At 42.9% G+C, this 24,541-nt stretch overlaps 1 protein-coding gene across 1 annotated transcript; it reads left to right on the top strand.

The window, feature by feature from the left end:
- Positions 1–2,456: 2,456 nt before the first annotated feature.
- sun1b (Sad1 and UNC84 domain containing 1b) lies at positions 2,457–24,340 on the top strand. Its single transcript, XM_070922605.1, has 22 exons — positions 2,457–2,551; positions 12,294–12,494; positions 13,415–13,665; positions 13,957–14,217; positions 14,394–14,528; positions 14,992–15,120; positions 15,860–15,943; positions 16,711–16,821; positions 16,968–17,087; positions 17,228–17,321; positions 18,117–18,175; positions 18,716–18,918; positions 19,058–19,333; positions 19,433–19,525; positions 20,159–20,250; positions 20,383–20,527; positions 20,646–20,948; positions 21,092–21,176; positions 21,991–22,106; positions 22,497–22,664; positions 22,759–22,851; positions 22,938–24,340. Exons 1-22 carry the CDS (start codon positions 2,469–2,471, stop codon positions 23,052–23,054), a joined length of 3,219 nt encoding a protein of 1,072 aa, XP_070778706.1. The 5' UTR covers positions 2,457–2,468; the 3' UTR covers positions 23,055–24,340.
- Positions 24,341–24,541: the final 201 nt, after the last annotated feature.

Raw genomic sequence — 24,541 nt, 5'->3', positions numbered from 1 at the left:
TTACAGTGAAATGTCTTATCCGTTATTAAGAGTGGCCAGCGAGTGAGTGCGTGTGTTTTGAGTCCGAAATGTTAAATGAACGTGTATGGTAAGAAATGGGAATAGTGCGTCGTTGCTCAAGCCTGCAAGTCGCTGCTTTCGTGAGTGACGGCGTTATTTAAATACATGGCGTCTAAATTTAGCACTGGGCAACGTGAGAATGTAACTAGACTTATATGTCATTTGGCCGGACACTATCTGCAGCTATTATTACACTAAGTACGTGTTTTACAGGCACCAGTCTCTAACACTGCTTTGACAGTAGGTGGACTTGTCTCAGGACTCAGTAGTTTGCCCTCTTCGTCGCAGGTGGTTTGCGTAAAGGAGCCAGCAAAAACAAACGTGCGAGGAGAAATACAGCACTGTGGGGAAAGGTGTCACTGTGTAGCATGTTCAGACTGTAGGTATGTGTTTGTTCAACCTGTCTCCTGAATTATGAGCTCAAGAATTAAATGCTGTAATATCTCAGAAAAGATTGCAGGTTATGAGTTGCTCTTTACTGACCTGTGCTCAGACTACAGTTTAATCAGGCGGATGGGTAAGAGTGTTACACCGTGCTCTCCCTTATTCTCAGCGGAGGTTGCTATTTGATTTTTGGGGTGCCCACATTCAGCACTTGCATCATGATTCATTGCACCAGTTGACAAATCCAAAAAAAAACCTAATCCTGGCTGAATTAAAGTAGTCCCCTTGGCTTTTGGATATTTGTTTCCGTTTATCCTTCTTTTCGGCTTGGAGACTTGGATGCGGATTTGAAACATGATTAAGATTATGGGTTGAGATCTTGGTGGTGGATTTTGGGGAAAGCCATCTGTTTTATTTGCCGCTCCGTCTTTGGTTGAATAGCTGAGTAGAAGTTGGAGTAGGAGTTCCCTTCTTGCTCAGGGTATATGAGGACGTTTTGGTCACGTGGATATGGAGTGGAGTGGTATGCTGCATGGTTACTCGGTTGGCACTTTATTCGGTACACCTAGCTATAACTAATGCAGTCTAATTCAACAGTCCTGCAATAAATTCTCCCTTCATGAAGGATATAATGTTCAGTTGTTGTTGAAAGAGGTGTTGATTCAACTGTTTGATTATTTTGCATTTTGGAGGATGTAGTTTGTGGTGCTGTTGAACTTCACATTATACAGAGAGGTGTTTCTATTACTTAGCCCAGTGGTTCCCAATCTTTTTGACTGGGGCCCCCTTATGCATAAATCAGTGTCTAGTTGGGGCTCATTGTCACATTTCAGATGTCTCAGATGAGTGGTTTACACACAAGAGGTATTTCCCCTAAGCTTCTCACAAAGGTTGCATTTAAAGAAATGTTCAAATTATTAAGTATTTCACAAAGAATTAGAAGATTAGAGAGAAGTCAGAAAAATGAACCCAAAATGTGTGTATCACAACAACCCATTAACCATCTCATGACCCCTCAGATTTATCTTGTGACCCTTTTTGAAGGGGCCTCCTAAATGATCATACAATTGAATCAACACCTCTCTAAAACAGTTTAAACAAAAACTGTACATTATAACCTCCATGAGGGGAGGATTTATTGCAGGACTGTTGTATTAGACTGCATTAGTTTTACCTAGGTGTACCGAATAAACTGGCAACTGAGTGTATTATGGTTGCAATGTTTGCACAGCTTGTTCACATAGTGCCTGTTCCACTATGAGTAGCTCAACCCTCAGACAAGTTGTTTTCCCGCCCATTGCCTAAAACTCAGCCCCACCCCTTGCTGTTTGACTTGGTTTCATAATACTGCTCTTTCTGTGTGTGGAGCTTAACTGAGAAGTCGGTGTAAGGAGTAGCTGTCCTGGAGTCTGCTTAACACAACGGGAGAGAGGATCGTCATTCTCTCTGTCCTGTCTCTACCAGCCATTCCTGTCAGTTGCTGCCTGTTTGCCGTCCGAAGGAGAAGAGACAAGTCATTCATTACAGCTCCACTGACGTCCGAAGCGTCCGTCAACAGCCAGCCAGAACCAACATGCAGGCAGAGGTCGGCCAACTCTCGTCCACTGTTAGAACCACAGTAGCATTGTTGTGTTTCTGGGGAGAAGGAATGTCCAGCAGCTCTCATTAGGGTCTGCCTGGGCTGCGCTGTCTGACATGGTTGTACAGCGCAGCAGTAACCGGTGGTTGTGTTTTCTTGGAGAGCAGCCCAGTGAATAGCGCTAGAATTGATTTGGGAAGAGGCAGGGACTTTACCAGTGCTGTATTGTGTTTAATGGGTAGATGCAGTTCTGAATCTGTTGTTTTTTTAAAAATACTATTACACAGTGGCAGAACTTGAGCTCATTACTGCAAGAGACAGGCTGAACGAGTCAGTGCATGCATGTGTGTATGGAAGTTAGTTTGTGCTTGTTATCGCCCTCTACCATGTCGGCTTTGGCTAAAGAGTCCTATCCCTTGCACCCCGACAGTCTGAACAAAGAAGAATGACCATGGATTTTTCTCAACTGCACACATATACGCCGCCACAGTGTGCTCCAGAGAACACCGGCTATACCTACTCTCTCAGGTGAGACCTCCGTGCTGTGCTGCGGTACGATGCCTGCAGCCACAAACAGTCAGGCCTATGGCATTTCAGTTACACCCTGCCTGTCATTTGTGACTCCACACAGCTCAGAGAATCAACTCCGAATGAAGCAAAAATGTCGTCGAGACACCTGCTGATGCATTTTAATCAGTTTTAAGGTTTTGTAAGTGCAGTGTGAACCAGCTACTTCATAGTCCATTTGCTCTTGTTTTTCCCTGGACGCAGTATGCTATTATTATAATAAGTGTTGTCAGTTTGCTCATGTCATTATGACCGTGTAATATAATGAGAGGTTTCTAGGCTGCCAAATTATGCCAGAGGTTGTTTTACATTCACTACTTGTGTGCAGGTTTTCTGTGTCCTTTAAGGACAAAACCTTTAAGAGCAATGAGCCGACTGCATGTTGTTTTTAGGGTGCAGCTTACTTCGACAGTCGAGCCCTGTTTAACAGTTAGATTGGAAATTGGCTACATATACAGTTAAATTTTTTAACTTTCAGAGGTCAGTTACTGTTTAAAAAAAAAAAAAAAGAAATCCTGTGGTTGTGGTTTTGATGACTCAGCCTCATGATCAGTTGGTGTGTGTTTATGCTTAATGGGGAATTGGGGAGTCTTGCACAGGGTAAAAACAGCATGTGTCCTAGATTTATCTATACATACTTTTACTATATTGTAGAATCAAGGAGCTTTTGAGGAGTTAGAGGCCGCACGGTCAGTTGTGGATACACATTACATACCATTCCTGTAACACCAATCTTTCCCATCGTGCTCCTCATCACAGATCATATCGTAGGTGTGGTCGACTCTTCACCAGGAAGGTCTGTGCATGTGGAGGAATGCTGTTGTCTTTCAGTGCTGTCACCGTTGATGTCGGCAGCTCTCAGAACAGAGAAAGGCGTGTGTAGGTCAGGAAATGAAATGCCACCTTTTCCTGTGCTTAACTCGCTTTCTGACTTTAGTGAAAGGAAGAGTTATTGCATGACTTTTGGGAGCAGATGGGCCTCCCATCATTTAAGTGAAAGTATGAGAGTGCCCTGTAAAAAAAAAAAATCGAGTTTGAACAAAGACCTCTCATTTGGTTTGGAGTTGTGTCTTGCAGAAATGCAGAGCGCGTTGTGAAAGCTGCAGTCAGCAGGCCTACAGTACTTTGGGCACTTTCCCTTCCAACTGAACAAGGTCAGGTCGCAGTCTCTTTAAGTAATTATATGTCACATAATGTGACAGTTGTGTTAGTTGCATTCTATACTTAACATGTCAGCAGTTCTTAGTTTTATAGGTTGTGGGAATGACATTGATGCACAGTGGGAATTTGCCTGGTGTTTTCATGTTGAGGTGTGGAATAGCAGGTATGCTGATGTTGTATCGTGACATAAATGGTGAAACAAAAGGCAAACAAACCCTTAACATCCTCATGATTTCAGTTCAGCTGTGTAGCACACAAAGTGCATTCCAGTAACGTGAAATCCAGTCTCGGTAACTAGTCCTGTGAGTCACACTGTGGACTGAGGAAAGATGAATGTACAAAAGCTTGTTTGACACCCGGCTGGAATCTGCCAGGTAGACTGAACGGCTGGAACAAGCTAATCGTGTTCCTGTGAGTGCAGTCAGCTGAGAAGCTATTAATGAACCTCACAGTCACAACTGTGGCCCTGATCCCAGGATTAGACTAATAGTTTATGCTTCTTGACCAGCTAGTTGAGAGATCTGTGGGGTTTTTTTATTAGCCCGTGTGTGCTGCAGCTGAGCGGCTAATGATTCTCAACTCTCCTGAGAAACAAACTTGATGACATTTTAAATCAGACAACTGAAGGCGGCTACATGTCTTTGTCTCAGTAAATGGCAAAACAGCCAGACTGTACATGTTGTATTTGCTCCTTGTTGAAAGCTCAGAAACATTAACTCATCGGAGAGTCTGACAGCTGATTGTGTTCAGACTTTAGAAGGTGTCTGTGGACTTCAGTGAGTACAAGAGAGCAGTGCAGAGACGGACGGGGTCAGGTGACAGAAACCGTTGGCCCATCTGTTGTCAAAACTCAAAAGGGCAGCGACAAGTTTTGTGGCACTGAATGGTCCAAGAGAAAGAGGGAGAGGAGGCCAACCAATCACGTGCTGTTTCCATCCACAGTGGGAGCTCTTTGGAGCCTCCCACATACCAGGGAGAGACCATTACAACATGGACCACCAACCCTGTGTTAATTTAATTCATATTGTAAATACAGTGAGGGAAATACTTTTATTAATAGATGTATAACCTAACAAGGCTTTTATTAGTGAATTTGGAGATTTCTGTGCTCTCTCACTTTCCTCTTTACTCGACTGATTCAATGATTTCAGACTACAAGGCTCCACCTCACACTCATTACCTGCTTTTCATAGATACAAGGCAAGATTGTTGTTTGATCAGTATCTGTGTCATATTGAAAGGTTTTTATTGTGCGTGCACTGAGGGATTTGAAAAAAGCTACAATGTCTTGAAGCTAACTTTCAATTCACAGGTCTTTAATAATGCAGATGAATTTAGCAAGCCTTTTAATTTTAGAGGTTGATTCCTAATCATTTTACATTTAAATGTAAACTTTAATTTAAAATAATCTAGTCTTTTTATGTAATGGAACAGTTTTTCCCTTGAAACTTTTGAAAACTTATGGCATGAATTTATCATTGCCACTTACACTTTTATTTACAAACAGATGATATTTCTGAGGTGGTAGTCCATGTTTTGGCAGGATTTTTATTTTTATTTTTTTTATTTTTTACCTCCTACAAATAATATACAGCTTTTTAGAGGGAGAGAGAAACTAAAATTCATTGTGTTCTTAGTGAAGCTATTCAGACAAAACTTTATTCTCGCTATAGCTAATGCAAGAGGGTGGAGCGATATGCTGGAATAGATGGAAAGCTCAGAGAAAAGCACTCTGATACACTGCCATTGGCCAAGAGTGGTCTACAATTTAGAGGAGTATGGCATGGATAAAGCTTTGTGATTTGCATCCCAGCTGTAAAGTGGTGCAGTGGTTCTTTACACTCTGTGGTTCACCATTGAGCTGTACAACCTCTTGAAAGACAGACTGATTGCGCCCATCTCCTCACTGAAAGCAGGTGTGTGTGTGTGTGTGTGTGTGTGTGTGTGTGTGTGTGTGTGTGTGTGTGTGTGTGTGTGTGCGTGTGCGTGTGTTGTGTATGGACTCAGACTATTCATATTTTATGATGGTGGAAGTGGGTCAGTGGGGCTGGGGGCCTCTGGTTGGAGTGTTTTCCCCCCATAGGCGATAGCTGAACTGTGACAGTAGAAAGCAGCAGCAGCAGTGATCGACCTTTCTGATGCTGTAGGTGGCTGACTGTGAGCAGCAGCAGATATCTCATGTAAAAGATACCAAAAAAATTGTAGGACAGATAAGAGGTAGAAAACATGCCAAGTCAACCTCCCATCCTTGCAAAGATCTGTTGAAATGCAAATAGAAACAGTGTATTTTCAAGCCTAAAGCTCATTGAAACTGCAATTTTATTAAATGTTTTTTTTTAAAACTGACTTCAATATAAATCCGAGACAGCATATGAAATATATTTGGTGCGTTCACATTGTTCACATTCCCATTGTATATGCGAGTCACATTCTGCAAGACAAGGTTCAGGGATGCAAATAAAGCATCTGTGTGCACTGACTGCCAGTTGGACAGTTGTTGTTCACGCTGCCGTCACAGTTGTTCTGACATCTGGTCTGAGTGTATTTCAGTACATGCACCACTGGTCAAGTGCCAAGCTAATGACAGCAGCTGGACTTTGGAGAGTCGGCCTGTGCCGTAGTTACTTCCTTTTTGACAACACAGACATTTCTATAACTGTTCTACTTTTCAAATTGTGACTACTACAATGGAAAGCTCCCTGGCAACGCGTCTCCTTGCATGCATAAAGCATATGTCGTAAGTATTTCTGTTTCTGTATCAGCCAGACTTGTGTTCTTGTGTCTTACAGCAGCTGTCTGTTGGAAATGGTACATGTCTAGCCTCTGCTACTGATCGCAGTCTCTCTTGAGCCAGGGAGCTGTTTAGAGTGGTGTCCATGGCAACCCGAGGCAACATGAAACAGCACACTATAGTGCTATAACGTGGACACCGCAGAGAGAGAGAGAGAGAGAGAGAGTGGGGCAGGAGGAAAGTGCTGTCTGTGGGAGGGAAAATGAGGGTGGGCTGGAACGATCCTAATCACAGTGCCAAACTCTACCCACCCAGAGATAGTCGGATGGAAATTTGAAGGCTCTTCGCTCTGTCCCAAACTCCCAACTCCTGGTAAATATAGGCCTCAGCACCTCAGGAGGAAACTTTATCCACTATGTAATAGTTTGAGTAAACAGGAAGGCAGAGTGTGCTACGTTTGTGTTATGATTCGGTATTTTCCCCACAGCTGAATTTCAGGGGGGGAAACTGAGAGCAGTATAATTTCAGTAAACACAACGGGATATTTAAATAAATTGTTGGGAATTGGTAACAAAATACTTCAGCCAAATTACAGCATCCAAGTCTTTAAAATTATTTGTTTTTGGCATTGATCTAAAACCCATGAAGATTTAGACACAGTGCAGCTGCCTGAAATATGCTTGTGCTTGCACTATTCCCATATATCAGATTCTGTGCTGTGTATCAGAGAGGAGGGAGAAAAACTTCATTTGTGCAGTTGGGTTTGGATAATAGAGCTGACCAAACAAATGATGGCAGTCACAAAATGTCTAAATGTGATTAAAGATCTGATGTCTGACTCCAGGCTGTTTACATTTGGTTGCATCAATCTTTTAAACTGTTACACAGTAGAACAAGAATCTCTGTGGTCTCACCCGAGACATGCAGTACACACTAACGGCTAACTAACGAATGTTTTTCACTTTCTGCTCCTCCTAGAGTTTCATTGGTAACAACACGCCCCCCTCGTTTTGTAAAAACTGTTTTCTTGTGTGTGTGAGGGTATAGGCTTTCTGGCAAGCATTTGACGAGGCTTTTGTAACCACACTTGCGGTTTTGAAGCTGAGATTTACAACCCACGTGGTTTCTGTAATCTCTAAGATTGTGTGTGTGTGTGTGTGTGTGTGTGTGTGTGTGTGTGTGTGTGTGTGTGTGTCTGTCAGTGTGAGACCACAAATGGTAGCCAGTGTTTTTTTCAAGGGTTTCGTGGTGCAAGTGTGTTACTATTTTTGCTCAAAACAGTAGATTTGCATCCCAGAACTGCAGATTAGGTCCTAGTACAAGATCAGTTTCTATGCTTATTATAAAATTAGGAGATTCTTTTCTTATTTCTAATTAATTTTGACAGCGTTTTGTTCCCTTTGGTAGTCTTGCAAAGAGAAGAAATCACATTTTTTCAGTTGTCAAGTCAAGTTTTGTTAAAGTTATTAAAGCATAAATTATTAATTGATTGATTAGTGGAGCACCAGAAATTAACTAAACTACTAGACTAACTGAAACTATTTTGATAATTGATAAAAATAATAAACATTCCCTAGTTTCAGATTCTAAATTGTGAGCATTTTCTTTGTCTTGTGTGATAGTAAACTGAACAATTTTGACTGCTGGTCAGACAAAACAAACAATTTGAAGGTCTTAGAAAACAAATGCTTACAATTTCCTGATTTATTTCAAACAATTAATTGATTAATCTAGAAAATAATATGCAGATTAATTGAAAATTAAAATAATTATTAGTTGCAGCACTAAAATCCAAATGTCATTTTGATCTGTTCAAATGCAGACCACACCTGCTGTGTGGACGGTAAAGAACCAGATCAATGTGCTTGTATGTAAACTTGATGTCTCATTGTGTCCATCCTGTATGCTTTGTGACGGGCTCTCATTTTTTTGCATACACCATGCAAAGCAGGCAGAAGGTGGGTGGGTGGCAAATCCCTTTAGTGGCAGCAAACCAAACATGGTACTGGAGGTGCAGACTTGAAGTTACTTTTTCTTTGTCTTCTGTGGCTCTCTGGATACATCTGAAAGAAATGATGACAAGCCGGTTTTATGTCAGTCGTTTTGGCAGCTGCTGTGAACCCCACACTGCCGTAAAATTTCTAGTTTTTTGTTGTCTCCAGGGTACGATATCCTGACGAGCCGGTAACAAGCAGGCACTGAAGTGATGGTGCCTCCACCCCACGGGCAGATACTTTCTCAGTGATGTGAGCACATTCATCATGTTGCATTTACACCTGGATGAATGGCTGAGATTGAATCGCCCCATCCTGAGGCTGTGTGCGAGAGCTGATCACATTTCAATTGTGCATGTGCACTTTGAAGTAATGTACATTTTTCTGTCGTTTTACATGCCTGTTTGGAGCTCTAACCTGAATTAGTAAACTCGATCAATCTGCCTATTATTTTCTTTATTAATCGTTTGGTTTATAAAATGTCAGAAAATGGTGAAATTTGAAATTGCTTGTTCCATCAGACCAACAGTCAAAAACCCAAAGTCATTCAGTTTACTATCATAGAAGACTAAGAAAGGAAATACAATCATAAATCAACTAATCGTCTTACAGCTATTTATGTAATGGATAGTTTGTGCACCTGGATCTCAGTACTTGGCTTTTTATTGTGGGTCATGTATCGTGACAGTTTTGTATCTTGCATTATCCTCTGACTCCCACCAACCTTGAACCCCATCCTGCATGCTCATTGCATGTTGCACTGCATAATAATATGTGCAAAATGACAAAAAAGCAAAACATAAGCTACTAAAATGTCGAATCCTATCTGATCTGATGCTCTGTGTAGTGCGTTGTAAGAAAGCCGGCTGTGCCCACTGAGTGTGGGAAGACTATCAAAGCTTTAGTGTTATGTAAGGAGAGATTCCAGGAAGCTGAATGTCAGGATGGAAGTGTCTTCTTTCTCCATACTGTATGTCTGTCTCTTCATCTGTGTCTTCTTCTCTCAGTTCTGAAAGCGCAGCGTCCATCTCTATTTTTATCATTGATGTGGGCCGTGGGAGCCGCTGGGGAGAGAGAGCGGTACACGGATCAATTTGGATACTCGGAACGAGTAACAACAGTTTGCAAACTAATTAAACATTGTTTACAGCTTCTGACAAGACAGACTGGGATCCAAACAATCTCTATATTTTTAAACATTGTGTAAACAGTTTGCTAAAGGAGGATGTGCTCTACATCACCACAGGGACCTCAGGTTAGGGGATTAGTGGTTGTGCTGTTCAAATAAAGATATGTTCATGAGTTGCCAGGTAGAGCAGAAGGTTGCATTAATGATTGCGCCTGGCTGGAGGCTACACAGACAGACAAGTGTGTTTCTTTCTCGCACACACCCTGCACTGCACAGGGCTTCAACGCTCCCGGCACTACCGATAAATCCTGAACCAGGATGTTCTGGTATAATAAACCAAGTTGCATGTGTTTATTTGTTTACACATGGAGACATGCCTCATTGAGGTTGTTTTTGGCTCAGGATGTAACCTGGAGGCAAGCTTTATCAACTTTAGTAACTCTGCAGCTGAATATTGTCCCTGTGAGGTTTGTCAATAAATTAAGTATAGTTTTGTAGTGCTGCAGTCTGGACTATTGTCTTCAAAGTTTAAAACTCTGCATTCAAAGCAAACACAAACTCTGCATGGCTAGTCTCCAAGATTTGAATTTCAAATAGTGTGTGATGTAATGGAAAGTTGATTGTCCTGTTGATATCCTGCCACCTGTGCTTAAGTAGCCTATACCCTGTTCTCCCTGTGTCCTCCAGGGTCTCCATGCTCTCTACTGCAGAGATCCACAGTGACTTTACTTCACCCCTCTGCTCATCTGTCCTTGTATGGCCTCTTGGTCTGGTTCTATTGGCAGTGTGTAACTATCTCTTTCAGGCACCTCAGTACATACATAGTCTACAGTTTGACACAGATATATTTGTAACTCTGAAAGCTCAGTTTTGCTTGATATTTTCAATTATGCATGAATAAAAAATTGCTATGTTTACCTATTAAGAAGTAGTATTTGGAGGTACCATGAGTTGGTTTCTTGCTCCTGCAGGTAGCACTAATATCAGTGCTGTTTTCATACCGTGCTGCCTTTTTTGAAATGATTTAGCAAGCTTGACAGTGCTGATTGATGTATGATATGGTACCACTTGCATTTCTCTCTGAGTGAGGTTTTCTTTTTCCTCAGGGTCTAGATGGCAGCTCATAGGTATGTGAGTGGGAAACCCCAGGAGACACCCAGGCACATATTCAGACACTCAAGGAGCACAGAGAAAGTTTGGGAGTTTGTGTGGTTTTAAGTCAGTGTCTGTGACTTTTATTTGTAGTCAGTTTCTGACCTGCAGGATACAGAGGGAGAGGTGCTGCCCTGGTCATGTGTTCAGCCAGTCTGAGCAGGAGGCAGAGTGAGGACGAAAGCACATTATTGGCTCACTGTGGGAGTGTGTAATCCTCAGGGTTTAGAGCCAGACGGAGGGCCAGAGAGCAACATGCACCGTACATGTACACATGCATGTACACACTGCTAATATTGCTCGGTCTACAGTTTGTCCTGCGTGCAAGACTTTGCCTCGATATATTCACTGCTGTGCAAGGGCCACCAACAGGGACTCCGTGCTTTGAACCAAACAGCTCTTGTTTATACAGGGAATGTCCCTCCTTTTTCTAGTGTGCAGCAGGAAGTTGATTCTCTGTCCTCCACTGACGGATGAAGTGATTTGCCCCTCCTCTTCATCCACCCTCCCCTGCATGTCTGTGGAGTAGTTCTGCTTGACCTAGTTGAGCCGCATGCTGAGGAGTGTACAGTCTGCAAAGAGATTGCAGCGTGATCAGGTCATTTCAGTTCAGTTTGTCTTATTATAATTGGTCACACAATACCAATATTGTAAGCTAGAAGTAAACCCGAATCAGAAGTCAATAAAAGGATGATTTTATGTTGCATTTGAACTTTTCCCTGCTTTACCACTGTTGAGAAAGAGGACATAGTCATGGTATTTTTAGTGTTGTTTGTTTGTTTGTTTGTTTGTTTGTTTGTTTGTTTGTTTGTTTGCAGCTAAGAGGGATTATAGAAATAGTTTTTATAATGGTTCCAGTGAATTTTGCAAGTGTTGCCTGTTAGTCGAGGCTGAATGTTGGCTCGACTCTGCGTGCCTACTCTGCCAGGTGGGTGTGGCCCTGTGAGTCACAGCTGCACAACGCATGGCAAAGTCGAAATTTACAACATATTCATGGTGTGTTTCCACTTACGGTTGGCTTTGGATTGCAGTGAGGGGAGTTTTTTTTTTTCTTTCAGCCTACATGCATACTTTGGGATGTTTATCTGACTCTTTTTTTTTTTTAGCAATTTGACTGTCAGAGACACACTGTGCCTATTCTTTTGTCTTGTTTTCTCCCTTCCTTATGAGTGAGTCACTTCCTGTCAGGCCCACTGCCAGCTGCAGGGAACAACGGCTCTCTAAACAGACTTTCTGTCCCTGTGTTTTGTTTGTTTTTGTTTAAAACAAGAAAGCCTCTCCGAAGTTGACTTGCTGAAGATGACACACACGTCAGGAAAAGTGCAGGATATCCTCGTTCAGATTTGATTTGAGGTTGAAAGTCGCTTGAGGCCTGTTTGTTGTCTTCGCCTGAATTTCCATGCAGCAGACATGAGAAACTTGCCGCCCTGTGTTTAACTGTCATGCAATATCGCATTTCATCAAACCTCTCTTCTTTCTCCCTCATTTTCTAACTTTCCCGCTCTTCCCTTGTTCCCACCCTCCTGTCGCTCTCAGCTCCAGCTACTCCACTGCAGCGTTAGAGTTTGAGAAGGAGCACCAGATTGCTGCTGTGTACGAGTCGCCCAGGATGTCACGGCGGAGCCTGCGTCTGCAGACCAGTGCCAGTCACTATGGCAACGAGAGCCTTGCTGATTATTCCCAGAACCACAGCAGCAGCAGCAGCAGCAGCTACACCAGCACCAGGAGAGAGTCACGGTGAGACCAGCAATGGATACTAATGCTTGTCCACGGGTCCGTCCCTGTACCCACACTTTGCAAGTCATCAAGTGCCTGTTTGTGGGACGTGTTTCTGGTAACTGCCACAGTGCCCAAGAGCCCGTTAACACCGCAAGCCTGTTGACGTTTATCAGAGCTCGCTTGGACACGCTTCATTAATGAGGACGTCTCGTGACTTGTACAAGTACATGGTTTGATCGAGCTCAGATGTTTTTTGGTTTTATTTAACTCCCACATAATGAACAAATAAGTAGGATCAATCATACGGTATTACAGTTACATTGAGATGATGGGGGGGGCACACATTCAGGAGCTGTAAGTAAGAGACACAACATGCATTCTTTTATTTATTTTTGTTTATTTATTTATTATTTTATTATATTATGAAGTTTTCTGCCTGTTACATTTTTTAAGAAAGAAAAATAAGTCATTGATAAAAACACATCATGTTTAGTATTTTTGTTGATAATGTCATTCTTATCAGCGTCATTCAAAAGAATAGATTTTTGCGTAGTGTTGGGACATTGTTAATAATAATAATAATCCAACATAAACTTAAACCTCTTCATGGTTGTTGATTCATGACAGTCCTAAAACCAGCCTATTACTCCCAACAGCTGGACTGATGTTGTGCAGTAGACCCCAGTGAAATGTGGGATTCCCTCTACTCTGAATACTGTTTCGAAGCGGTGTTAGAAGTGTCCATCCAGAGTGTGTTTTACTGACGTGGGACACACTTCTTTGCCACCTGAACACGCAGGTTGCTCAAGTGTGGGTGTGGGTATTGGGACAGACCCCACTGTACATATCTCTCAAGTGGTCTCAACATGCCTCTGTCATACTCGTATACATGCAACAAAACTCACACCTCTTTGTGTTTCCTGTCTCGGGTCTCCCAGGACGCTGCGGAGCAGAAAGCAGCAGTCCGGTTCCAGCGGCGTGTCTTTGTCCCTGAGCCAAGCCGCCACGCCGAGGAAGGCCCTCTCCTTCTCCGCTGTTAATACGCCGATTAACAACAGCAGCAGCGTCATTCAGGAAAGCAGCACAGCGTCTGATGCCTCTCTGCTCACCTCCATCATGGATCAGCCCCACCTGAGACACCGCACCGTCACCACAACCACCACCTCTTCTTCTGTGGATGGACACTGGGGTCAGTTGTTGAAAATATAGGTTCCATCACAAATGACCCATTATGCTTTTGCAAAGTTTTGAAGTTATTTAAGCATCTTTTAATTGAGTTGATTGTAGTATTGCTACTTTGCCTACTTTGTGTAAAATATCTATACTTCCTCCACCACTGGAGGTATTTACTGTTGCTATGTGTAACTCTGACAGTGAATTTCTTCCAATTAAAGAAATAACATATTTAGTTATAATGTCTTTGAGCTAATACTTTATTAATTATGAGTTATTTATCTGTGTACGTGCTGCTCTCCTTCAGGGAGGAGCTCCAGCGCTGAACACTGTTCATCAAGTGTCAACGGCGACACCAGTGCGTCCAAGTCCCACACCTCACTCGCCAACGGTTACATCTGCAGAGACTGCTCTTTTCACTCTCAGAAGATGGACTCCCTTATCACACGCTCTTCATCATCATCATCATCATCTCAGGCTGCAGAAGCTTCCTCGGACGCCCTCTCCTCCTCCTCGTCACCTTTCACAAGCATATACTCCAGAGACAGGAGTCGAAAGAACAAGACAGGTGAGAAACTGTTGAGTTGGACTGAAATGTCACATGACTGAAATGCAGGCTGCTGTTCTTCCTCACATCTGTCCTTCTAAATGATGAAATGATTGGAGCAGGACAGTGGAAGTCCAGTATGTTAATATCGTAGTTGTGATAATGAGAATATAATCAGTAGTGGTGTCTCTCTCCAGGTGTCCTGGTGTCTATGTCTAACACGTGTATACGCTACAGTAAACGAGCCCTGGCCCCCATAGTGTCCTTAGTCACCCTGCTCTTCAACAATGTGCTCTGGCTGGGCTCAAGGGCCAAGAGCCCTCCAGGAAAAGGTACACAACAAAAGACCTTCTTTTCTCTTCGTCCATTACCCATCATTCTCTATTTTTCCTCTTCTGTCTTTCCCAGTGGCAATTTTCACTCATCTCAGAGTGAGATTCTCAGTGATCTTGAGGTATAACTGACAGATTTCAGGCTCACCTCTCTCTTTTGCAGCTAATTTGAAATCTCCACTCCCTGTTGGTTTCTGCCTGAGCAGGTTTCTTGTCATCACTCTTTCTGGCTGAGTCATGGTCTATTTCTATTTCACATGGAACCTTATTACCTTTCCTCTTGTCAGGCTTTCCGTAGCTTCCTGTTGTTTTTCTCTCAAGCTATCTTCAGGGGATTTTTCTATCATCCACTTCACCCTCATCCTATCATCCTTTTTTATTTGTATTATTTTGTGTCTCTAGCCGTGTCTCGACTGTGTGTTTTTGACTAACAGTGATTGTACGGGTGCGGGTGTGTCAACAGGTGTCCTTGCCTCGTTTTCGGACTCAATGAGACAAGCAGTATCCTCCAGTTTGTCCCAACTGTGGCTGTTTAAGCAGACCACCCTCCACAGGGTGATGGGCTACAGGGCTAATGGCTATGAAGGACAAGGTACCAGCCGTTACTACAAAGGGCAAAGGCTAAGGGTCACAGCTCCTGACCTCTTGTCCTGCTTATCTATTAATACACTCACCATTTCTCTCCAATAAGGGCAATAAGGATCTCTTTATCACCTCTCTCCATCCAGCCTTCACTTTCACACTGTTGCTTTCTATTTCTGAAGGAGGAAGTATACCAGAAACAAAATTAAAAATTGTACCCCACCCCCAAAACACCATTGCCAAATTTCAGACAAAGCTATCACATGGAGTTGTGGGAACATGTGTGCTTAAATGAACAGACTAGACTTCCTGACTCCTGCCTCATTGATAACAAATTTTCAAGCTCCTCAGACGTGGTGTGCAGTCAGTAAACAAAATTCCAGTTTTGGTTAGCATGCACCTATTTGCACGTAGTGTTTGACAGCAGTTTCAATTTGTACAAGGTCAGTTTTATTTCTAGTACACTGCTGATTTAAGCTGGTTCTTTTCACAGCTGCAGAAGCATTGTATCAACTGGGTTTCACCACATCTTCTTTATTCTTGTTTCTAGCAGTCGTCACCGTGCGTCCTCTTAACTTTTTTCATGCACCTCAACTCTCATTGTCTTCACGAAGACATAGAGGTCCTCTGCCGTCACATTGGTGACATGCGCATTAACTCTTCTTCGTCATCCATCGTTCATTTCGTCATAATTTTCTCACGCAACATGGTTTTGTTATGTAAATAAATGTCTTGTACGTATGTTGCAGCTCACTCAAGTTTCTGTGGAAGCATGAATGTGAAGGGCCTGGTGACTGAAGATGCATCACATCTTAATCTCAATGGTTCCCTGTGTAAGCAGACATGCGCGCACACACACACACACACGTTCTCTCTTTCTCTCTATATTTGGTACGTTTTCTTGTGGTGACCTGTGATTGACAGAGTTAATGATATGCGTGACCTGTGTTAGCAGAGGTTGTGTGAACTGTTTTAAACCAGTCAGCAGCCTGTTGACCGTTGTGACCTGCAAATGCTTCTCTCTCATTCAAGTTAGTCCTCCAAACCTATTTCAAGGGACTAGTTTAACACCAAAACACATAGACATAAGTGATGATCATTGCAGACAGAAATAATCTTCGGGTTAGCGAGCTGTTGTTAGTCTAAAAAAATCAGCATTTTGGATCACTGGGAAAGAAGTAAGCCTAATTTTGGGTTTGAATGGTGAAGTCCACTTATCCAGAACTGCATTTGTAAAATTACGCTGATAATTAAACAATGAAGTGAAAGTTAAATACAAGCATTTTTCGATCTTATTGCAGGGACGTTTGAAGGTTCAACAAGGCGTGTGGTCATACATTTATCAGTGCATGTTGTCGTCACATACAGTACATTGAATGTTGTGCAACTTGCATGCAAGTGGCACACTTTATATTTTCTTTTTTATTATATGATTTAGTGTTGCTGATTCATATTTTATATTTTAATTTCTGTTGCTTTTGTTATTTGCAGAATTTCATTACTTTAGTTTTCATGCTTGTCGGCCATCTTAATGTCATTCATTTACATTGTTTTTGTATTTTTTCTGTTTGCTTGCTGTCTATCATTTTGGCGTACACAGGCGATGACTGTAAAGGGAAGCAGCATTCTGAGACGCACACCGTCCTCCTCACACAGTCCTCCAGGCCTCAACGCCTGGTGGGGGCACTGTGGAGCGTCCTAGCTTACGCAGGTTAACCAGCACTTCACTTATGTTGATGACCGCCCGTGAATATACTGATACAAGGATGTGTTTAGTACTGATACGTTTATAACTAGTACAGACTAGTGCTGCAATCAATCAATTAAAATGTTTGCCTCTTTCACCTTGTCTTCCAGGTTACTGCCTCCTCCAGCCAGGCTACTGTGTGGTGAGAGCAGGCAAAGCGTTGGGATCAGGGGCCGGGTCAGTGGTGCAGAGGCTGCTCTCTCTGTTCTGGATGCTCCTGGCAGCTCCAGGTTGGTGGCACTTTTTTCTCACCTTCTTAGAAATATGCGTCTTCTCTGCTTCTATCTTTGGCAACATGGTCTTATTGTGTTCTCATTCTCGGTCTGTATGTGTTGTTTTTTTTTTTCTCATATTTGTTCAATCTGCCCAGTGAAGGCAGGCAGAGGACTTCTGTGGTTTCTTGCAACAGGATGGTACCAGCTGGTGTCTCTCATGTCTCTCCTCAACGTCTTCTTTCTGTCACGGTAAGAGCCCTTCTTCCCCTGTTATCTTTCTGAACCTCCAGGTGTTGCAAAGTACATAATTTTACATTTTAAACAGCTAAATTGTTTTCAAATTATCAGTTGGCTTTCAAAACTGTTATATTACAGTTATATAACAGATATTTTTGTAATGATAATGTATCAGATGACTTATCAATCTGCAACTCCTCTTGTCTGGTCTGCAACTGTTTTGTTTCACTCATACCGCTCTCATAGCGTCATTTTCAGCTTAAAGTCACTACCTGCTCAACACCAAATAGCAGACAGACACAGTTAGCAATGAGCTGGACTAAGACTAAGTGAATATTAGACTTATTTTCGCCAGGTGGACAGAAACATGACTCCATATGAATGCTAATGTTGCACTGTAACTGCTGGATGTGTAAATAAGAAACTGTTTGCTAACAAGTTCACCATATGAGCTTCATTAGGTGATATTTTGTCATTGTTGTGTCGTTTCCGCTGCCCCCAAGTGGCCAATAAAATCAGTTATTGTAGGTTTAAATGACTGCCATTTCTTATTTTTGTACATACTCTTATTTCTAAATTTATGCTACTTTCTATCTCCGGTACTGTATAATTTCCCCCCAGGGATCAATATAGTTGTGTCAAGTATTTCGGATTCGGGTTCGGATTAACGTGTCTTGGAATGAGGAGTTTTCCTTTTGAGGACTTTTGACATTTTTGATTCATAAAGGTACTTGTGTATTTGAATTAATAGCATGTTCTCCTGTCAGTTGTGTGTTTATCTGACCGACGTGTGACTCTGTGTTTCAGATGCCTTCCCAAACTCTGGAGGCTCCTACTGCTCCTTTTGCCTGTTTTGCTCCTACTTGGTGAGTTCATGAGTTCTCCCTTCTTTCATCACAGGTGTAGCCCATTTAGTGAGCACATACAGAGAAGAATCAGTCTGTAGTGAGGCAGTAAATGTCCTAACCAGCACGCATCCCGAGAGTATGATGCATATCCAGTACCAGATTCAGGTCAGCCTCTCTGGGCTTCTAGTGAGTTACTCCACTCGGTGGTTCAGCGCTGCTCATACAAACTTACACAGCAGCAACACACACACACACACACACACACACACACACACACACATTTTTGTATTTGTTCTTTGGCTTCTTGGTGAACTACTCCTTCATTTACATACTTGTCCCTTGAACATTAAATGTAAATATTCTAAATATATTGTGCCTTACTTCATACTCATTTACCCACAATGCAGCCTGTTTTATATCTGTGATCTTGACTAGAATTTAGAATAAATTTCTGAAGGGTTTGGACAAAGTTTATCCACAAATTGTGAGTTTGTTATGAGTGACCAACCAGCAGGTGAGTTTGTTGTTTAACCTTCACTATCTTTCATCTGTATGCAGCTTTATGGTTGTGGGGTCCGTCCACTGCTGCCCTGCTCGCCTACCTCCCAGCCATTAACCTAACAGAGTGGCGTCCTGCGTCTCCCTTCACCCTCCTGTCTAACTTGGTGCCAGCTTCTGCTCCAGTTCCTGCCTCTGTCCCCGTCCCTCCACCAGAGACTCCACTGGTGCAGACCCCAGCCACCCCGGTCTCACAGGCACCAGTAAGCCACCATACAGAGATAAAACAATGAAAGCCTTATTAGAAAGCACTTTGTGACTGTGAGTGTGTGTGTAAATTACCTTAATACACAATGTATGTTACAGTTAAAGCATTTTCAACTCCTTCATTCTCCTCCTCAGCCAATGCTTCCCCCTGTGGCGGTCTCCAGTGTGGACTTAGAGCGACTGGAGCGCGTGGAGCGCCAACTAGCCCTGCTGTGGGAGCGAGTCCAGCAGGGTGACCAGAAGCAGGAGCAGCATCATGGGGACGTTATGGGTCTCTACAGCACCCTGAGGGAGCAGCTCTACACTCAGACCAACAGGGAGAGCCTGGGACTGTGGGTGTCGTCCCTGCTGGAGCAGAGACTGGGCCTGTTGAGGGGAGAGCTGGAGCAGGAGAACACACAACGAGCACAGGTAGGGAGGAGAGGATAAGGGTTGAGTTACAAGAGGCATGTTTTGATTAAAAAGTTTAAATGTAGCTCACATTTTTCTCTTTATCCCTGCTCCGTGCAGAATGCAGAGCAGCAGAAACAGCACCAGGAGAGTCAGGCAACGCGGCTGGCTGGTTTAGAATTGCTGCTCAACACTCTGGCTGCCAAAACTGAGGTACATACAGCAGATTCACTGCTTTCCCACTGAGAATACACCTTGAAAACGTGTGCAGAATGCATGGAGAAATGTGGCTTTTTTTATTAGTTATTTTAATATTTGTTATTTTACAGACTAAGCACACACATGCCGGTGTTATCTAAATTGTCAATTACTCAAATAAATCATTAAAACACTAATTTCATTAAATGAAAGTAAAACTAAGTAGATAAATCATAACAGCAAGCAAGCAAGCACAGGATTATAATCCATAATAAAGTACAGAATGTACGAGTAGAGGTCAAATGGTAAACATTAACAAGGAACACACAACACAGGCAGTCATATAAAGCCTGCAGTCTAATTATTAACTGGAAAAAAAACCACAGAGGCAACAGTGTTAAAAAGACAAGCTGAGGAGAGGACAGACAAGAACAGATATGAACACAGATCGGGTTGTTTCTGTGCCAGGTTTTTAAGTCTGTATACTAAGGAACAGTGGTGCTGTATCAAATGCCTAAGGGAGGTGTGTTCCTGGGATGTCATTGTTATTGTCATTGATTTGTTTTTGTTTTTTTTAGAAACATTAAAGTGAAAGTTTGTGTTTTCTGTGCTATCGTCAGTAATCCTTACACCTGATCTGTGTTGTAGGAGGTGCAACAGAAGCAGCAGCTTTATGAGCACGAGAAGCAGGAAAGGGAGAAAGAGGTTGTTGCCTCAGCAGCAGACGCAGTCCCTGTCAGGTACTAAGTAGTAAGAAATAAGTAAACCCTCAAATCCACAGGACTGGTTTTCTTTTAATGTGCTATTCATATTTTGTGAGCACGTTCTTCAAGATTGTGGCAGCTCACATGTAGATTCTGTCTTTCACTCAGTGTGGGTGTGAAGCAGGAGGACCATGATGCTCTGCTAGTGGAGGTGCAGAGACTCGAGGCGGAGCTGGGCAAAATCAGACAGGACCTGCAGGGTGTTGTGGGATGCAAGGGCAAGTGTGAGCAGCTGGACACGCTGCAGGAAACGGTAAGTAACAAATATTTACTCCTTCCTGCTTTACAGTAATATTGACTGAAAACTAAGTTAATTATTAAGATTTCTTGTCTTGTCAACCAGTTTCATTTTCTGTGTATCCCTTTCCCAGATATCAGCCCAGGTGTCCTCCCAGGTGCGTAAGGAGTTGCAGGCTCTGTTCTTCGGCAGTGGTGGGTCAGGAGAGGTGCCCGAGTCTCTGATCCACTGGCTGTCCCAGCGCTACGTGAGCACGCCCGACCTGCAGGCCTCACTGGCCTCACTGGAGCTGAGCATCCTGAGAAACATGTCCCTGCAGATGGAGCTTAACCGGGCCCAAACCCTGGGTGAGGCTGAGTCCCAAGCCAAAACCATCGTTCAGACGGTAACCGGGACTGTCCAGCACTCTGCTGCTGCTGAGGGACTGACAGAAGAGGTAATGAACGTACACTTCTATTGTCAATGTCATCATCACTGTGGATTTCCATCTTAATCACATAATCTAAGCTAAGCTCTTTGAATGTGTTGGTTTGCCATGTTATTTAATCTGTGACTCTTGTGTTGTGGTCTCTACCCCAGCAAGTGAAGCTGATTGTCCAAAACGCTTTGAGGCTCTACTCCCAGGATCGAACAGGCCAGGTGGACTACGCCCTGGAGTCTGGAGGTAAGAAGGGAGCCTCACATCGATCGAGTGCCTGTCCATCCATGTGAGCTAATGTATGTCTCCTACGTAATGAGGGTGCAGGCATTAGCCAGGCTCCAGGACAACAGGGTATTAACTGCTAAAGCTCAGGCTGCATTGTCATGTGTGTTACTGAGCAGTCTGTTGACCTACATTCACATACATTTCACAGAAGGCGCATTGAGACGTCCTGGTAGTCTAGTAGTTAAGCCACACCCCATATAATTGCAACCACTCTGGTTTGATTTGGACCGGGGACCTTTCGGCACAGTGTCTGCTGTTAAGCTGAACAAACACACATTTGGATGCTGAGAAAGTAGAAATGTCGACCAAATGATGAGGAAACATCAGCAAACATCGAGGGCTGTTTCAGGACGCTCTCTGGTATCTTAAGTCGAGTTGCACAAAGAAAACCTTCAGTGTAGACTTGTTGCCTGAGTCTCTCTCCTTTTTATGATAAATGAAGCCAGCAGTTGAGGACATAATGCACCAGAACAGTGGATCTATGTAAGGACATGTCCATCTAAACTGTTGACAGATGGCTTTTAAGGATAAAAATGCTGAATTCACAGAATGTAAAATCAACCCAAAACATTTCCCATTAAATAAAATCCCAAAGTTGCCCTGCAGCTTCCTTGAAAAGTGGAACAGTACACACAAGCTGTGCAGTATGATTGACTCTCAAACCCATTATAGGATATTAATTTGAAATTAAATTCAAGTTTACCTTATTTATGGCCGAGGAAATTAGGACTTAATTGTCAGTATAATTATTGTTCCCTCTGTGTGTGTTCAGGTGGCAGCATCCTCAGCACTCGCTGCTCTGAGACTTATGAGACCAAGACGGCCCTCATGAGTCTGTTCGGCCTGCCACTCTGGTACTTCTCCCAGTCTCCACGTGTTGTCATCCAGGTGAGCCTCGCCATCAGATATCCATCAGAAAAATGTCTGTTTCACTGATCATATTACTGCTGAAGCCTCATAAGCTTCAGATTATTATTTTTTTTACACAGAACAAGGGCTTGTAAAACCTGTTTAAATGTTCATATACTGTTAGCACCTGACTATTGTTTTAAGACAGACTTCAGACAAAAATTGAGAATCAATCCTTTAAGCTTATTATGATAGGGTTAAGGTCTAAGGGGCGGTTCTTATTTGTCTGATAAACTAGAGAATTTATTTACGTGTTGTTGTCATTTAATGATTTGTGTGAAATAAAAGTGATTAGCAGGAACACTCAACAAGTCTTGGCTGCTGTCATGAAACTTATTTTGGCCTTTCGTCCCTCATTTCCCTCCTCAGCCTGATGTGTACCCAGGTAACTGCTGGGCGTTCAAAGGCTCTCAGGGCTACCTGGTGATCCGGTTGTCCCTGACGATCCTGCCCACATCCTTCTGCGTGGAGCACATCCCCAAGGCCCTGTCCCCGACTGGAAACATCACCAGTGCCCCACAGAACTTCACTGTTTTTGTAAGAAACGTATTAACATGTAAACTGTACACCTGTTAATCCAATGAAAGCAAGTGATGAATGCCCATTTTCACTGATGTTTGTTTGTGTGCAGGGTCTAGACGATGAGTACCAGGAAGAAGGGAAGCTGCTGGGACACTACATATACCAGGAAGATGGGGAGTCACTGCAAACCTTTCCTGTTATGGTAACTTAAGACACACATTCCTGAAATGTTAGCAATAAAAATCAGTCTGCTAGCATGTTCTGAGCATTTCCCCTCTTCTCTTTCAGGAGAAGAATGACAAGGCCTTCCAGATCATCGAGGTGCGGGTGCTGTCGAACTGGGGTCATCCAGAATACACCTGCATGTACCGCTTCAGAGTCCATGGAGACCCTCGGCCTCAGTGAACCAACCACTACCCCACGCCCTCATATACAACATATCACCCTATCTGTACATAGCTCTCGCCAATTTGTTAAAAACGGAGGGGACTTGGCAGTACTCTGTGGACGTTTTTGTATGAAAGACGAGAACACAGAAGTTGTGGATTGTTAAAGGAATGTGCCCAGACCGAATCATGAACATGAGTTTTGTAATATTGAAAGAGTCAGAGGAAAGTTTGTATGGGGACTGTCGATGATCGAAGAAGAGGAACAGAACCACAGAAGAAGCTAAAACTCCCAGTCCCCTTTCGTAAAAAGGTCTCTTGCACTGAATCAGCCTGTGAGGGCGGCAGGCTCCACTGAGTGGACAAATCCACCCCCCTCTTGGCGCCTTCCACTTCTACAGGGAGGTGGACACTTGAAATGGGGGATTACAGACTCATCTCCACCATTTCCTCCCACACTGCATCTCAGTCTGATTTGTTTTCTGTTCATAATCATCTGTATTTAACTTTGATTTCCTGTTGGTCTACTATTTTCAGGATCAAAGCCACTGCACCTTTGCCTGCGACGTTGTCCAGGCATGTCACTCCTTTTGTTGCTGTCAGGTCTCTGCAATGACTTTAACTGAGCTGCTTGGGCAGCCTGCAGGACTGGACCACACTCACAGTGGGTGTATACTGGACATGAAAGGTTCACTAAATTCAAGGCTTGGCATCATGCATCCCCATAGCCATAACTAAGATTTCTTTCTTGTGGAACTGAACATGCTGCCAATGGACAAGCTCTGAATGTTTTCTCAAGTGGACGCTTTGATGCAAGTCATCCTTTAACTTCACAGCAACACCATATAACCACTGACCTGAGCTCTATGTGTTCAGAGTATTAGGGGGCTCTTCACTATGTACATTAGACAAAATATGTGGATGGTTATGGATGGACTGCAGGATTCATTCTAGCATGTGACTCTTCCCGAACCATACTCGTAACTTTCACGTGCATCATGGATTTACATGAGTGTGTCCTCTCTGAGGGTTTGAGTCCAGTGCCTGGATCTCAAATTACCAATCAATGTTGAACGCTAAATAATATAACTACTCCTGTAGACAAGAGTGTGATTTTTCCTTTCTGACTCTATCAAGAGGGGGACTTTATGTCTCCCTCTAGCTCAGTTATAAACGTCCTCCTCACATGGGCTCCCCTATTCTGAAACCCTGAAGGAATGTAATCTGTATATTTCATTGTTGATAGTTGGTCCTTTATAATATCTGCTTTTATCAGTGTTGCTTTATAAAAAAATCATCCTGTTATTATTGTATTACTACCATTATTTCTACATCGTGTTGTTTTGCTTTTTTTTGTTCAATTTTGGGGGTTTTGTTGACAATGTCAGAGGATGCACTGCAACAACTTGTTAGAGAAATGTTTGTGGCACAGGTCTTCACAATTTGTTTTTTAAAAAAGGGGATATGTGTAGTTATCAATTTTGGTTGCGAATATGGGTAAGTCTA

Source organism: Enoplosus armatus, chromosome 17 (assembly GCF_043641665.1).
Source record: "Enoplosus armatus isolate fEnoArm2 chromosome 17, fEnoArm2.hap1, whole genome shotgun sequence".
Taxonomy (NCBI): domain Eukaryota; kingdom Metazoa; phylum Chordata; class Actinopteri; order Centrarchiformes; family Enoplosidae; genus Enoplosus; species Enoplosus armatus.
The sequence above is the reverse complement of the archived record's forward strand: the minus strand, read 5'-3'. Positions and strand labels throughout refer to the sequence as shown.